Source organism: Toxorhynchites rutilus, chromosome 1, assembly GCF_029784135.1.
Source record: "Toxorhynchites rutilus septentrionalis strain SRP chromosome 1, ASM2978413v1, whole genome shotgun sequence".
Lineage (NCBI taxonomy): Eukaryota > Metazoa > Arthropoda > Insecta > Diptera > Culicidae > Toxorhynchites > Toxorhynchites rutilus.
The window spans coordinates 30,798,135-30,815,515 of NC_073744.1; the positions used below are offsets into that span (position 1 = coordinate 30,798,135).

Genomic DNA, 17,381 nt, shown 5'->3' on the forward strand with positions numbered 1-17,381 from the left:
ATATATAATTTCTGCGTCTTCCAGAAATTATCAGACAACGTTTTCCAGTTGTCGTCGGGTTGCAAAAGAGAAGGACACTATCCCTTCACTCTATTTATCACTAACAACCTCTTGTAAATACTCATTGTTTAGTAGAGAGAGAGAAACAGCTCATCGTCCGATCGAGCGATGAAATCAGTTCCGACTGGACGCCCCCCAAAACATGCCAAATGTACAAGTTATCGAGATATTATTATTATTGCTAAACGCGAGAAAAAAAAAACAAAACAAAACAGAAATATTAAACGGTATATGTAAGAGCGCAAGACGCACCACTATCGGAACCGAACCGTTCGGTGCAAATTTCTTGTAAAAAAAATATGTGGTGTCTCCCGCGCGTGTAAAGATCTCGATGATTTTTTTCCCACTTATACTCACTCATATATATATATATATATATACACAAACCTACAAAACAAAACGGGACAGTAAAGTACTGCTCATAAAACTGAAACCGTAAAACTCAAAAATACTCAAAACCCAGTCCAAAGAGAGAAGAAAAAATAGCGCTGTCACATCACTTTAGGAAATTGATACAGGAAAAAATAAACAAACAAAAAAAAAGAAACAAAACATTCCCGCATAACGCAAAACTGACAAAAAAGCTCAAAACAAAACGAAACGTGTAATTCTATTTGTGTGTTTGAGTCACTGAGCCACACTAAGTAAGGGCAAGAGAAAATCTCAACATTGTTCGGACTAGAAGGCATCTAATGTGTAAGGCGGCTACCGGAAGCGAAGCTGATGGGAAACCGAGAAAACAAAACAAGAAACTTGAAAAGTTTTTTGAGAATGTGAAACACAAAGCATAGTAACCTATTTGGATATTTAATGGAATGTAAGAAAGTGAGCGAGAGAGAGAGAGAGAGAAAGGGAAAACTAACAAATTCTATGTGATTCTGCATATATTCCTAAACAAAGAGAAGAAACAAAGAAAAAACGTAATTGATGAAACGTAAGCTTTTTCGACAGTAGCGGTTGCGACGCTAAGCGAAAGGGATAAGTTCGTAACTATTGAATTATTAAATGAATTACAGAACACAAAGCTATTGATGAATAAAATGTTAAATTTAATAAAAACAAAAATAAGAAAAACTAATTATGGTATTAATTATGGAAAATATTAAACCAGAGATGACAACTTAGAGATAAAGTGGAAAAATAAATTATCAAATGATTTCTCAATATCAAACCCCCTGTTGCGTTCGCCGTGCGAGTGTAGAACCAAAAAGAAAATTCCGGACTCTTTCGTCCCGACTGTTGATATTCAGATATTCATTATGACTTACTAGCATGAATTTCATTTATGAGCGCAAGCGAATCGCACCCAATGCCTTGCTTCCCAAACTAAATATTGAACCGATCTATCGCGCAGCCGGAAGTTCTGCTGCATCCTTCCAATACTACACTCTGGCCTGATTCTCCTGCGCGAATGCAATGTAACAGCAATGAAATCCTCAAAGTCACATAACCCAGATCACCGATTGCCCTGACGTGAGAGGTTCATTTTGAAATAAAATACCCAATGAATTACAAATGGTGCAGTGTTCATTGAAATATATGTCAAAGCTTGTGATTTTTGCAAAAGCTCTGTGTATCCAATGTGTTTCATGAATATATATTTTTTTTATTTTAAAAATTTTCATTCCTTGTTACAAATATGTACAGGAAATAATTTCGTTCATCTTTATATATGTTTTCCTTTTATTATAATTGATGAAAAATAATATCACTGAGATAAGAAGACAAAAAATATATTTTCAAATCTGTTTTTGCATAGCCCCTTTGCATTAATATGAGTGTATGTTATTTCAATTGTTTTGATTTCGTATCCGTGTTTTGATTCCGCATTCATTTTTTGACTTAGTATCCGGTGCTGATTCAGTAATAATTACGCTGAAGGTTTATCGGAAGGTTGACTCTACTTTCTAACATTGCAGTGAACATTAATTTTATAGTCGCCTCACATAAAAGCCATCAAGGTAAAATATATTTATTATCGCATTTAAATAAATTTAAAAGCTGAATTTTATCCATAGACAATGAGCCGATAAAAATGATAGTGCTGTCAAGGATCTTGTAATTCTACTGTCCGAAACTGCGCTGTTATCGTCTGAATTCTCACTGGATGAGTCCGGTGTGCACGCATCTCGCATCTATCTTATGGTCAAGCTGAGTCTTGGAATCGATAAAGACGAAGCTATGAGCACAGATGATACTCCAGCCACAACTACTGATGAAGATGCTCCTCCACTAGTGGATGACACCGAGGATGCCTCACACATGGAAGAAGTTGATTAAACATATACGGTTTTTAACTACTTAGGTAGCTTTTCGTAATTTTTGAAAGTCTGATTTGCGTTTTTGGAGAAAGGAAACGGTATGCTAAATTGAGTTTCTCGTATCAGTTAGGGTGAACTATTGTAAACTTACATTTTAATTGTGTACCGCGTTATAGCGGCTGCAGAAGATGTATATTCTTGTCATTAGTAATAGCATACCAAGTACTTGAACCGACTATTTGTTAATAATAAATGAGGGGCTTAGAATGCAAGGGGTGTAAGTGACCTGATCGATTTCTCTTCATCAACTTTTTCTTCAGTTAATAACTCAACTGCAACTGCAATCGCAATAAATTTTGATACCTCTTTTGTGAAAGGTTTGGTGGTCCTGAAAAGCGCAAATGGATTCATTCTTGCTCACGCGATGTCAAAATATGTGTCCTTATTTTGCCAATGCATTTTTCTATGTGAACTTAAAGCCACATTGAATTGTGTATCAATATCATCACTGTGTGCTAGATCGATTACGGTTGTCCAGTCCGGTCTTTGCCAGGGGTGAGACATCAATTGAATGTAGGCTACCCAAAAACAAAATCAATATGGCGTCATTTGTTTACCAACATATCATTTGCGAGGATTGAAATCGTTGAAATCACGGAGATAGTATGCTTTATTTCTAACAGCATGAGCGATTTTCATATTTCGGTTTCACATGGAGGTGTTCACATTTAACATGGAGTTTAAAGCTAGCCACTATTCGACTATATAACCGGACCGAGTTGTAAACAACAGTAATTGACAGAACCAAAATGTCAGTGAACCGCAGCAATATTGGGTACACTGGCAATATGAGGGATTTGACGTTTTAGTCATACCCCTGTTCTTTGCTGATTATATTCGTGGAGCAGCGGTCTTGAAGCCACCGCAGACTTCAGACTCTTGGGTCGGTATTTACGCTAGCCCAAACCGTACACAACTATCGGCCGATTAAATGTCTTCAGTCTGCGGAGGCTTTTAGTGTATGAGCGCAACAAAATTAAAACTCCTTGTCCGTTGTCGCCGTTGCCGGCGCTACCGCTTCTGCTGTCTCTGCTGCTGCTACCGATACATCGATACAGAACGATGGCTTTGGCATATGCTCATGAATGATGTTTTCGGAAAGCAATTGTCAAATTTATTTAATTCGACTGGCGGTAGAAGCACAAGAGGAGTGGAGAGGATTCATTGCTTGTACTCAAATTATGTTCCGCTGTTACTCTGGTTGTTCTTTCTGATCGAAACCATATGAGGAGCACAAATTGGACCAAAATGTGACACATAATGCAGGACATTCCACAAATATTCAATTGATTATCTCAAGAAAAATTCCTATCAACTGATGCAAACATTTTTGTAGTCTATTGAGAAATTCTCGAGCTATAAGCGTTCGAAATCTTTTATTTTTTTCCTCTTGTGTTTTGATTTTCATTATTTCCCCTATATCTTCCAGTTAGACGTAGTCCTACGTCAAAAAATCTTCAATAAACTGCATTGCAACATTTCACGTATTCGATCCCACACTGGATGTATTCGGTTGAATGGCAAACGCGATAATTGCCTCATAGACACATTTTTAGTATTTCAGATTCGTCTACAGATTGTTTAGTTCACCTGTATTCTGAAATCCTAATGCAAGTGTAACAATCCAAAAATTAAAAAAGAAAATTAGCTCTCCCGTATCAAATATATGTTCTATGTTAACACATTATGATCCGCACGTTTTGGGGCAAACTTGTGCGCTTCATTTCCACGAATTGAGATCGTCTCCTTCGGTGTGGATGAGACGAAGGCGAGCCATCGGTAGGCATTGTTAGATTTTTGGCAAACCAAGGATTTAACCATCAAGTGTAGAAAACACGGGTTATTTCGTGATGGCGCAGCGCTCGTGAGAGACGACTCGCATGACGTTGTGGCTGAACCACAGTTTTTCGTGCTTTTCGTGCCGGCTGTGATGGTTGTGGTGGTGAACAATCATATAGCGCCGTGAGTCTGGCACTGTATGGTTGTGCCGGTCGGGTAGTTGTGTTAGTAAATAAATATATCGCGCAACTCTGGGCCTGATTCTCGAACACACTACGAATACACTTCACGGTGGCGTTTGAAACGCATTCGCGATGACAACGGTACGGTGTCGACATCTGGATGCGAGATTAGTTTCCAACTAAATTTATCATTATAAAATCAAATTATCTTCAGATTAAATTTTTGTATGAGATTATTATATCACACGAAGAAAACAAAGTTTTCCACTCACATTGAATACCAGTTTGATACGAAGAGGTTAATTTTCATTAATGATTTTTTGACGTAGGACTACGTCTAACCGGAAGATATAGGGGGGGGAAATGTAAATCTAGGCACTGAACAAGTAGGAAAAAATGCAAGATTTCGAACGCTTATAACTCGAGCATTTCTCAATAGATCGCAAAGATTTTTGCATCAATTGATAGGAAATATATCTACGCATCTATCATAACGAATAACATTTCATTTTTCATGAGATAAATAATTGAATAATTGTGAAATATCAAGCATTGCCAAAATGCCCTATGTGCCCATTTTTGATTGGTCCATTTTGTGTTTCTCAAATCGTACCGACCAAAACGGGCAACCAGAGCAGCAGCGAACCGGAGTTCCCCGGAAGTTTGGAAGGAGTTTGGAGTTTGGAAGTTGTTCTGAGCTTATTGATAGTTGGGGACTTCCCTGATTATTCAATTTTCACCAATTCTTAAATTGTTACCAGATTGAAAGTACAGTAATTTACAATTAGTTCGACATTTAGCTAATTGGACGGACATGTAATGCGACTTATTTAGTTGGACATTTTTGTAAACATAGAGATCCAAATTATGACCCCACATTGAAAGTCGACACTGTACCACTGTCATCGCAAATGTTCAATTACAGGTTAAAATCGCCTCCAATGCGACACTGAGTGGCGCTTCAGCACGTCGCATTGAATGTAATTTACTGTACAACATGTCACAAAGCTGGATGGGAAGAAATTTTCCAACTGTGAAAGCTGTGGCGAGTGGCAACAAATCGCTAAACAGGAAGGTTTAGCCGAACAAGATGGAGATATCGAGTGATAACAAAACAATAAACTCTTTAGATTGAAGATAATTTTGTGATCCTGAAAAGGACTTTTTAGCCTGCATGTGAATCCAACGAGCGAACAAATCGTAATGAATGTATTTTTTGCCATCGCTCCCTTTTAACGCTCATTCGTTCGTCTCGTTGGACTCGCCCCTCTGGCTGAGTCTGCCGATTTGTCTCTATCCTGTGAGTGTGTACCGCTAGAGTATAAAACACGCGGACCCCAAAAAAATATCTTATTTTTTTTCAAACCGTAAACCCGTGTACGGCATCGGCATCGTGGACGTAACAAAGGAGGACAAGTTAAGGGAATGGCAAAGTCCCACTCGAACCGTGCAGGTCTCCAGTTCCCTGTTGGTCGCATTTACTGATTGCTCCGCAAGGGCAACTAGGCCGAACGGATTGGTGCCGGAGCACCAGTATACCTAACAGCGATTATAGAGTTTCGACCGTCGGAGTGCTCGAGTTGGCTTGCAAAGCTGCTCACGACAATCAGAAAACCCGCATCAAGAACAGAGCAGCTTCGGTTCGGCGCTCATCAAGGCAACAATTAGTTTCAGTGAGTGGCAAAGTGTTTCTCCGGCACGTCGCATTAAATGTAATTTACTGAACAACATGTCACAATGGGATGGATGGGAAGAAATTTTCCAACTGTGAAAGCTGTGGCGAGTGGCAAATGCAATAGCTAAACAGGAAGGTTTAACCGAACAAGATGGGAATATCGAGTGATAACAAAAACAGGAAGTGGGTTATATCTATGGTATAACCGCAAGGGTGACGTAGGACTATCGTTGATTTGGAGATCATTTGTTTGAAGTTGAATCTAAATCCATTCTGAATGAATGAATAAATGAATATTTGGGAGACTTCGAAAACGAGAGCGTTACGTTGGAGGCACAAGGTTTTATGCATCCAATATTGGATACGGAAATATCCTACTGATGGGGAAGAATAATCTTCAGAAGCTATCCTGTTAATTGCGATTGATTGAAAAACCACAAAACCAAATGTATTTGGTCACAGTGTTACATGGATAGAAAACATTCAAATAAACTCTTTCACATGAATGTATTTTTAAATTCCCAGAGGAACTGGCAGATTATTTTCCGGAACTTTCTCGATGCTGAATGGCATCCAAACGGAAAGAATTCCGTGCGTGTATGTGTGTGTAGCGATGTCTTCCCGGGGAACCGTTTGTGGCATCACTCTCCTCCTGATGGATTCCCTTCTGGCCTAGGGTGCACAAACAGGCTCTTGTTGACACCGTTCATCAGCGCTTTCATGATAAACGAAGAGCTTCACCACAACAGCGACAACATGCTCCAATCGCTGTTCAATTAGAACTGAGTGGATTTCCGAGCGGCGCTCGCTTATATACCGATTGGTGATTTCAATAGCCTGTTTTGAAAGCAATTTTAAGACTATTGAAACAAGTTTTTGGATCAAAAAGTAACAAGTATAGAACGCGTAGATATTTTATCTTTCGAATGAAGTGTTTATCATTCCATTTCGTTCAGTTGTTTAGGAGCTATTAACGCTCAAAATCTCGGTCTCCGGCGTAACGCTTTCGTTTTCGAAACTTTGATTTTACACCCCGGTATAGAAATGAAAGACGTAGTCCTACGTCAAAACACAACACCAAAGGTTCTTTTCAGAACCATCAACATATCCATAAAGAGTAAACAGTAAACTAATCCATTTTTCAGGTAGATAGGTAGGTATTCACGTAGGAGAAGAAAATAAAACAATATATTTAAAATATATATTTAACAAAAACTGTCCCCTTTGTATAGTCCTACGTCACTCCGGTTATGTCCCCGACATTACCCACCCGTCTTTTTTATTTGAAAAGTGCCAGAAAACTCATCATTATCTTCGACACTTCACTAACTCGTAAAACGTAGTTCAATGGCGTGCCGTTTATTTCGTTTCCACCGTGAAGTGTATTCGAGAATCAGGCCCTCTGTGTGAATCAGAAATTGTATGCGAGTAGCACGTAATCCACAGCAAACTGCGACTCAATATGCGCACCTCCACGCTACGTTTGTGGTACACATGAGCCGTGTTGGTCGTCTTGTGCTAGCTCACAAGCGCTATACGCTTCTCAATTTGCGCCTAGCCTTAGGCTAGGCGCAAATTTAGTGTAAATGACGCAGTTTAGTGTAAATGACGTGCCACTCGCATACAATGTCTGATTCACACAGAGTTGTGCGATATATTTATTTACTAACACAACCTTCCGACCGGTACAACCATACAGTGTCAGACTCACGGCGCTACATGATTGTTCACCACCACAACCAACACAACTAGCATGAGCAGCACGAGAACTGTGGCTCAGCCACAGCGTCGAGCAAGTCGTGTCTCACGAGCGCTCCACCATCTCGCGTCATCTGAGCAATTTGCGCCGTTCCATCTGTTTTCATTAGTCACAAAGACAGGCGCTATATCGCGCCAAGTTACTCGCGCCATACACGTCTCAATTTGCGCCTAGTCAAAGACGGAACGCGGAACGCGAGAAAACTCGTGAGCTGTTCGTAATGTGTTAAAGTTTTCCTGCAAGTGGGAAAAAAAATTGAATGGAAACTGTATCTGATAAATGATTTTATATGAAATCGGGAAAACGAAATCCATTTCCACGGAAATCAGAGGAGCACTGTATAGTTTGGCATGGAATGGCTGTAAATATAAAATTCTCGTGTCACAGTGTTTGTGGTCGAACCCCTCCGGAACGGTTCGACCGATTTTGATGAAATTATACAAAAAAAAACTTGGCAGACATGAGAATAGGCCGTGAACCGGTAGGATGTTGATTACTGTATATTTAATGCCGATTAGGGATGTTTTATGCAGGAATAAAATATTTTTCTGATTATTTTTGTTTTATTCTATTGAACTTGGCTTGGCTTGGCTATTTGTACCCTTTGCTGGTCGGAATTTAATTTTATTATTCAACATAATTGTCTTCGAGGGCGATACAGCGATTATAGCGATCTTGCAACTTTTCGATACCATTTTTATAGTACTCTTTCGGTTTTTAAAAAAATAGGCCTAAGTTTAGGTAATCATTTCATCATCGGTCTAAAATTTCTTGCCAGTGAGCATTCTCTTCAGGTCTGCGAACAGAAAATAGTCGCTGGAGGCCAGATCTGGAGAATACGGTGGATGCGGATGCAATTCGAAGCCCAATTCATTTTTCATTTTTTTTTTCATAACATTTTTTTCATAATAACAAAAATTGCTTCACTCTCAATGCTGTAGCTCACGAACCAATCGACCGATTGCTGTCAAATTTTGATACGTATCGATTGGAAGATGGTGCTTTGTGATAGCCAAGTAGATTTTTGCAAGATGCGCCATCTAGACGTCAACCTTGAGAACTTTTCAGCCGAACTGTTAGTTCATTATTTTTTAGTACCTTCTTCGTACATCATGTTTTAATCAGACAAATGGAATTTGAGTTATTATTTTTTGTAAGAAAGATTCTGAATATGCCCTTATAAAAAATAGTGCTAATTAAAATTGATCATCTCATAGGGAAAATTGTTATTTGGGGTAGCTGTCATCATATGTAAAAAGTTAAAAAAAATCGAAGAGGGTGGGGTCAACAGCCGGCAGATTTGGCGTGAAATTGCTCCATAGACGCCATTGAGCTTCGCATTCCATTTCTGCGAAGCGAAGACGGTAATGAATTTTCCAATTAAATAAACACGCTTTTGAAAGAACAATTGAGGGGCTCAGAATTAAAGGGATGTAAATAATTTGATCGATTTCTCTTCAGCAACATTCATTATTAAACTGAAAAAAGCCACAGGAGGGTTGTGTCCGAGACACGACCGCATAGTTGACGTAGGATTTCGTTAGGCTATCTGTTGATTTTGGATATGTTTGAGGAATTACATCGTTAAACTCTTTGGTAATGTTTTGGTGGCCCTGAAAAGGGCCGTTTGGTTTGGTTGTTATGTATTGTTTTCTCACTCCACCAGTTTATACCGAGTGATGATGACGGAAGGATGGTAAACAGTCGTTGGATGGTGCGTATCAGATAAAAAATACTTAAGGAACAAGATATGATGAAAACCGCCCTCTGTGATCCTAGACGAGATGCCTCCTGTGATATGTATGAATGAAATAAAGGAAAAAAAACTCACCAATGTGATTTAAGATTATTACCAATACCGAAAATAATAATATTTTTTTCTCATCAGTGAAAACATTTACTTGAATATAGAGAAGACATATTTGAAATGCGAAAGGTAATAGATATCTCCGTTAGGGACCCGCCGCATGTGTCGTTAATTTCGACCAATCAGAAATGGGTATTTCCGATAGGATAGGGGTTGAGATTTTTCAATTGTTCGTTAGTTATATTATTTTCTTCAATACAAAAAAATGTTATGGAGTGCCGAAATCGATTGACGCAAAAATTTCATCTATGCATCATGAAATGACTGAGCAATAAGCGTTTGAAATTAGACAATTTTCACGATGCACTTGATTTTCGATTTTCAATTTGTACCCCAATATGTTCTCAAAAGACGTAATCCTAAGTCAAAACGTTCCAGTTTGTGTTAGATAGAAATCCGATAGGTAATTCTCTGACCTATCTTCCACATTGTCAAGTACAGCTGTGTTTGCATCTAAGTTATGACCAAAAAAAAAAAGGAAAAAAAGGATTGATGTAGAGAAATCGACGATGTCACTTACACTCCTTTCATTTTGAGCCCCTCAATTATTAACGAAAATAGGCTCCACAAACGAACGAAAATTGTTTCTGATAATGATGTTATATTACGGATAAAGTTTTGACTGAAAGGCAAGGACGTTTATAGAAAAAAAATAGTTAGGGCTAGGTCTATGTCTTATGAACATTCAAACAACATCGAGTAATAACTTCTATTTAAATTTTAACAATTGTTTAAAAAAATGTTTTCTGCCAATCTGAGAGAGTGAGAGTAAATTGCTCCACAAATACGGATGAATTATTTTGCGTCAAGACAAGCTTGCCACATTTCATAGCAAACAATAACGCAGACATTGACAATCGTTGGGTAGTGCCATATTCGCCTCACCCGAGCAAAACACTCAATGCTCGAATTAATGTTGAGTTATGCAGTTCAGTGAAGAGCAATACTGCCGTTCTACACATAGAGGAACTGGTACAAATTCGGTACCACGTGGGTAATTTACCCACCCGGATCTCCGGTGGTAATGAGCGCACTCTGGTGGTGAAAAGAAAGTGTTCTAGTAATGTAGTAACAAACGTCAGATGCCAAAAACCCAAAATATCTGTGTTTTTTTTAAATCAACGGATCATTTGAGTGAGCGGCTCAGAGCCATGCGCTCAATGAAAAGAGCCGGCTCATTCGAGCGGCTCGACGGCTCTTTTCAAGAACTGGTTTATTAGGATATGTAAAGAATGAAAGACGTAAAAAATAAGGTTTAAAACAACAATCAGTGCAGAGAATAGTAAACATATTACTTTACTGAAGGTTTTCTCTGATATATTTCCATCACAATAATCTTCTTCAGTTTTTTTATTCAAAAACATCATCTTTTCAATGTTATCTGATGAAAGTCTTTCATTGCAAACTTTTCCTGCTTTCGGAAAAACTTGCTCATGGTACATGGTACTGAAGTCGCCGGAATACATAATATTTTCAAATAAAAAAGGGAAGAGCCGCGGAGAGATAGATTTTTTTTCATACCACCAAATCAAAGGGTCGCGTATTCTCAGTAAATGTACTTCCGCTAAATATTTATCTACAAAAGATATTGCAGCAGCTTTTGCATCATGTAAGGATCGAAAATTGCCAACCAATGCCTCATCCTTCTCCCATGCAGATGATCGCGCTTCATCACCAACCATTAGTGGTTCATAGGCGTGTATTCTATGGATGTCATTTTAAGCGTCCTTATCAACGACTGGTGTGCATAGTTGTACTTTCTGTTATCCCAAAAATCCTGCTGCTTAAAGCGAGGATCTAGCAGTATTGGTTAGGTTACTAATTCGTCTGACTCAAGATTCGTAAATCGCTTTGCCAGCTCCGAAATCAATGCATTGCAGAACTTTTTTATGATCACTAGAACTAATTTCTCTTGAGCCATATAATGTTGATCATGTCGAATTATCAGTCGGGAGAGTACAGCAGTTTTCGATAACGACACAGTTTTCTCCCCGTTTTATATCCCAAACATTTTTAAAATGTTTCGAATGAAATGTTTTCATGATTAACAGTATTACATTAGTTAAATCATTTCATCCGATACTCAAATACTGGAGTTTCATGAAAAAAGTAATTGGCCATCTTGTAGTTGGATTTATCATAAATAACTATGCTCTACTAGTCAAGCCCTTTCATCTGATACCAATATGATGGGGTTTTCAGAAGAAATGTAGTCTGCCATTTTGTAACGGTCGCCATTTTGGATTTAATTTTTTCATAAATAACTGTGTTCTACTAGTCAAGTCCTTTCATTTGATACCCATATTGATGGGGTTTTGACAAAATATGTAGTCTGTCATTTCACAACGGCCGCTTGGATTTTCATTTTACAGAAATAACTGTGTCCTTATAGTCAAGTCCCTTCAGATACCCATATTGATGGGGCTTTGAAAAAAAATACATATTCCGTCATTTTGAGGTGTCGGCCATTTTGGATTTACATTTTTCATAAATAACTGTGTTCTAGCTTTCATTTGATTCCCATATTGATGGGATTTAGACGAAATTTGTTATCTGCCATTTTATAATGGCCGCCATCTTGGATTCCCATTTTACATAAATAACTGTTTGAAAAGCAGCATGGAAAAAATACATTTCTTCCGCACTGCCGCAAGCCACGGTTCGTCTGAACCTAGGTAGTGCGGACTGAATAAAAACGGCTGTCAAAAAAGATCCAATTGAAATGTCAAAAGAGATCCAACGATCAGGAGTGTTATTTTTCTTATGATAATCAACACTACAAAAGAGGTATAGTTGTCAGGGGCAAAAATAATTCAAACAATAAAATGAACGAACAAAATTTTCCGTCAATTGTTTAATTAACCATTGCATCTCTGAAAGAGCATCTCAGCCTTTCACTGAGTTACGCTTTTTTAATGTCCCCTCTCTTTGACATAACGTTTTTCCGAACGAAATAAAAACAAACGAAGTCAGAGTCACGTAAATGTTTACTCCTGCGATTTGAAAATATTCGATAAAAAGTGGAAGGAAGAGATGCCAGATGATTTTTAAAAAAAAGTCTGTAAAAACATGTGAATGTCTGTTAAAAATGTGGAAAAGTATGTAAAAGTGCGCAGATCTATAGAAATGTCTTTTAACGTTAATTTTCACATATTCATTAATACTTTGTACATCGTGATGCACGTAAGATTGTATTTTGTATATATATACAGCCATTCCATGCCAAATCAATATAGTGGTTCTCAGATCTTCGTCAAAAGTGGTAATATTGTTCTTTATCGCAAAACATTAGACTCGTATTTTTTTATTTTTTCATTGGGGTGCCCATTTCCATTTTAGGGTGACCCAAAAAATCATTTTTCCACTTTTTCCCAAAATGACTTTTTTCAAAAATTTATAACTTTCGAACCACTTAACCGATTTAGATGATCGACATATCAAATTGAAGCCAATGAGCTTTAATAATATGGATAATATGGATCCTGTTTTCGTAATTATTGATTGTAGTCGTTTTTTAATGTTTTCATGGCTTCGGACTAGGGGGCACCCCCTATAATTTTTTATATTTTTTCTTGAAAGGTGAGAATTTTTTACATAAAATATCTCGATATCAAAGATGCTATTTATTCCGTTTTTGAAATATGATTTTTCAAAACTAATCGATGGTTCGAAAAACAAATTTTTCCCATTTTTCCCACTACAAAAGCATAACTCTTGAACTATTGGACCGACTCATATCATCGACATATCAAATTGAAGCTTACGAGCTATTTTTCTTTGAAAAAATGATACTTTTGCGAAAAAATTGAATTCTTGTTTTTGTTATTATTGATTGAGTTAGTTTTTCATAGTTTTCTCGTTTAAAGATAGGAGCGCTATATTTTTTTATATTTTTTATGGAAAGCTGAGTATTATTTACCTAACATATCTCGATATCAGAGATGTTATAATTATCGTTTTTAAGTTATAAATTTGTAAATTGAACATGTTTTAAGTCTTCGATCAATATTCATATGTGACTAAACTAGAACTATGCTACTAGAATCCTTCCCGCAAGTGTGATTTTTTTTTCAAATTTTGCTCATTGCATTCAATTTAATACATCGAACATCAAAACCGGTTCAGTAGTTCAAATGTTATGATTTTTTGCAGAGTTATTTTTGGACAAAGGGAGAAAAATGATTTTTCGAACCACTGGATTACTTTGAAACATCATATCTAAAAAAACAAAAAAAAATAGCATCTCTGATATCGAGATATGTTATGTAAAAAATCCTCAGCTTTCAAGAAAAAATGTTACAATTATAGCGCCCTCTAGTCCAAAGTCATTACTAAAATATAATTATTTTTTTCGCAAGTTGAATATTTTTTAATAAAAGACTAAGTCATTAGTTTCAATTCTATATGTCGATCATCTAAATCGATTCAGTGATTCAAAAGTTATTAATTTTCATTTGTCATTTTTGGGAAAAAGTGGAAAAAATTGTTTTTTCGGACCACTTAATAACTTATGTGTTGTAAGTGTGTTTAAATGTTTCAACGATCTACACGTACATACATACACATACATACGCGTTGTTATTTTTTATAAAAATCAGTATTTCTTCGTTGATATATTGGACATCCACCAAGGCTTGCGGTCTTGTCGTTGATGAAATTTATAAGAAAATACAGTGTATATTTTCCATCCGCCATGCAAGGCTATACAAGTTTTAGATCCCCACTTGGCCATGAACCATGTCTGTGGTAACAATATCGAACAGTAACCCATATTGCATCATAAGCAGACCCGAAAGCGAATGTTGTTGAGAATAGAATGCGATTGTTGAGAATAGAATGAACATTTTTATTCGATTTTGTTTTAATACTTAGAAGACATAGTCCTGACCCTAGCTTAACTATTTCTCAATAAATCTCCTTGCATTTCAGCAAAACAATCTTATCTAGAACAAAAAATAATTATCAGAGACAATTTTCGTTCAAGATTTTTCGTTACCTGCAGAGAATGCAATTTTTCATTAATTGTGAATAACCGTATCCTCTCTTTCGTCTGCAATGATGTCAGGGCAAAAGTACTTATGTGTATGAATTCCAAACTTCATACACACGAGATGGGCCAACCAGAAAGACTGCCGGGCCGCAGGTTGAGTATCGCTGGTCTAACGTCATGTATATTGATATAAACTAAATATAATAACTTTTCTGTATTAAAACTATGGAAAAATGTCATATGGTGAGTCAAATATCTTTGGTGTGATGAATACAGCCCTTTCATTTTTCAAAAACCTGTGAAATATTGTTATATCCAAAAAGTCTACAACAAAAACAAAAAGTGTTTTACAGATATGTCTGTAAATTTACAAACATATTTGTAAATCTGGCATCTCTGGTGGTCTAAGAATTTATTGCAAGAAATCGCTTGAAAACATGCATGAATTTGCTTGAAAATGAGTGGATTGAGTCCGCACCACTTAGGTCAGAACGAGCGTACAATCCACGGTTCTTTACCAATAAGCCGGCTCTTGAAAGTAACACGGTTCTTTCATGAACCGCAGTTCTCTTTTGAGCCGCGGCTCCTTTTTAAAGAACCGTGAATCGTACGCTCATTCTGACGTCCCGGCTCAAATGAGCAGCTCGTGAGCGCTCGCCCATCTCTAGTTTAATGACTGTTCCTACACGTAGCAAAATGTAAAATGTTCAGTGGGGTGCCAATAAAAATGGTCATCTCGAATTTCAGAATGTTACCTCATAAAAATGTTCACCACTTTGAAAAAAACCCCTTTGCAAAATATCAGCTCAATCGGACTTGAGAGAGAGTGGCGCAAAGCGGTCAAAGTTTGAGCTTTTTGAAACTCGAAAAATCACCCAAGGGGGAGGAGTAAAGGAAATCGGGGTTTTCAAAAAAAAAAAAAAATGATGACTGGTTTATGTTTACTGAGTAGGCGACGGCTGTTAAACAATGGCAAAGTTTGACAGCTGATAATTCCATGTTGATCTAATTGAGTTTATCTGTGTCTATAAACCGGGGCTCTGGCAACTCTATCTCAACCAATGCAAATCGAGCGTAGGCAGCATAAAACAGGGCTCGCGCTTTTGGGGCTCACGTATTGTTTAATGTTTGGAGTCATACATGTTAATATTTGATTACGTTGGATAGTTTCCTTTGGCAAGCGATGTTTGGATACCCATCCGGAAGCTTTCTTGACGATGTTCAATTAAAATCACTGCTGGAGAATCGCGCGGAGCACTTCATTTTTAATTTTAGGTTATGATTTCTATGCTCATGATTTTCTATTCTGGTTACAAAAAGGCGGCCATCTTAGCAATTCCTTGCTATAAACAGACAGAAATGAGTTCCGGTCACGAGGATCACTTATAAAATGAGCAACAATATCCAACCGGCAGCTACTTACCATATTAACCTGATCCTTCAGCGGCTCGTACACGATGTAATCGGCCACGAACGAGGCGATTTCCTCCCACGACCCAATCAGGTCCGGGAAGAGAAAAATCGACGGACGCAACGTGGTGCATACAAACTTCTGCACGCCGCACTCGTTCGGAAGTGCCAATATCGGAGGTTTCCGCTGCGGAAACTTCTCCTTGTACTGGCGGCGAAAATTCTCCGCAAACAGTAACACTAGTTTCTCCTTTGAGCTCAGTCGACCGTACGTATCCGGAAAGCTGGTGATTTCTTCGAACGCCGCGGGTGTTTCGCACTCCGGAAAGCAGGTATCGATAAGGCCCAACTTGGCCTTAACACCGGCCACACTCTCACTCGCGATTGCACTTTTCGAACCCTCCGGGGTACCGACCGGCACCGGTGCTTTGCCAGGCGTTGGAGGCGGCAGCAGTTGCTCCCGGGCCTTGGACCGATTGTTGCGCAATCGTTGCCGCAGAATGTCTGACACGTTTACCGAATCCGATTTTCGCGCAGAGGACATGGTTTTATTGGTTTTAGAAAATCACAAGTTTGACTCCACAAATAAATGGTTTCACCGAATGAAAAAATATCACATAAATAGTTGTCCGAAAATTGTAACAAACAAACCTGCTGCTCCATGGCAACGTAAAACGATACACTCATTTACGCAATCAGGACAGCGAATTGGGTGACCCGTGTTTGGTGCTCACGAGTGCCACTTTCTGGCTCTTCACGCCCCCGGGAAGTGATAGCTAGTGTGCTCGCTCTAACCAATGGCCGATGCATGCGAGCTTTCTTGGCAACAGATGACTTGAACGCTCTCGTGAGCGATGAGCGAGGAACCTTGTTATTAGTTCAGTGGTATCACTAAACGCGCTTTCGTACTATTAATTTGCCCTAGAAGGGAAAACGATTTGAAATTTTAGGAAGTACGAGATAACAGAATGACTGGAAGGTTATACGAATGTAGGAATTGGGAAAATTATCAGAAAAGTTGAGAAAATCGATGAAAAACTAAAATGTGTAAACATCCCGGATCTTTTTCGAGGCCTTGAAGTGATCGTTCTTAGATGCTTGTCGTGGAGGGCATTCAACACGAAGGTTTTGGATTGTCCCAAGTACTGTGCGATTCCACGTTGACTGCTGCCTGCGAGGGACGTTTTGCGGGTGCAATTATGCAATTATACGCGCGACCCATTTTAGTTGTTAAGTATGCTAAAAACACATTTTTTTAATGAATGACTATTGTTTTAACTACAGATGTTATAAATTTATTTTAACAATGCAAATCAATTATTATAAAAGGATTGAATT

General features: G+C 38.0%; 1 protein-coding gene across 1 annotated transcript in view; it reads right to left on the reverse strand.

Annotated features, from left to right (window-relative positions):
- Nucleotides 1-16,661, reverse strand: part of LOC129761816 (coiled-coil domain-containing protein lobo) — a 523,331-nt gene extending 506,670 nt beyond the window's left edge. Inside the window, exon 1 of the mRNA XM_055759603.1 lies at nucleotides 16,057-16,661. Within this exon, the coding sequence (XP_055615578.1) occupies nucleotides 16,057-16,587 (531 nt within the window). The 5' untranslated portion in view covers nucleotides 16,588-16,661. The remainder of the gene's footprint in view (nucleotides 1-16,056) is intronic.
- Nucleotides 16,662-17,381: the final 720 nt, after the last annotated feature.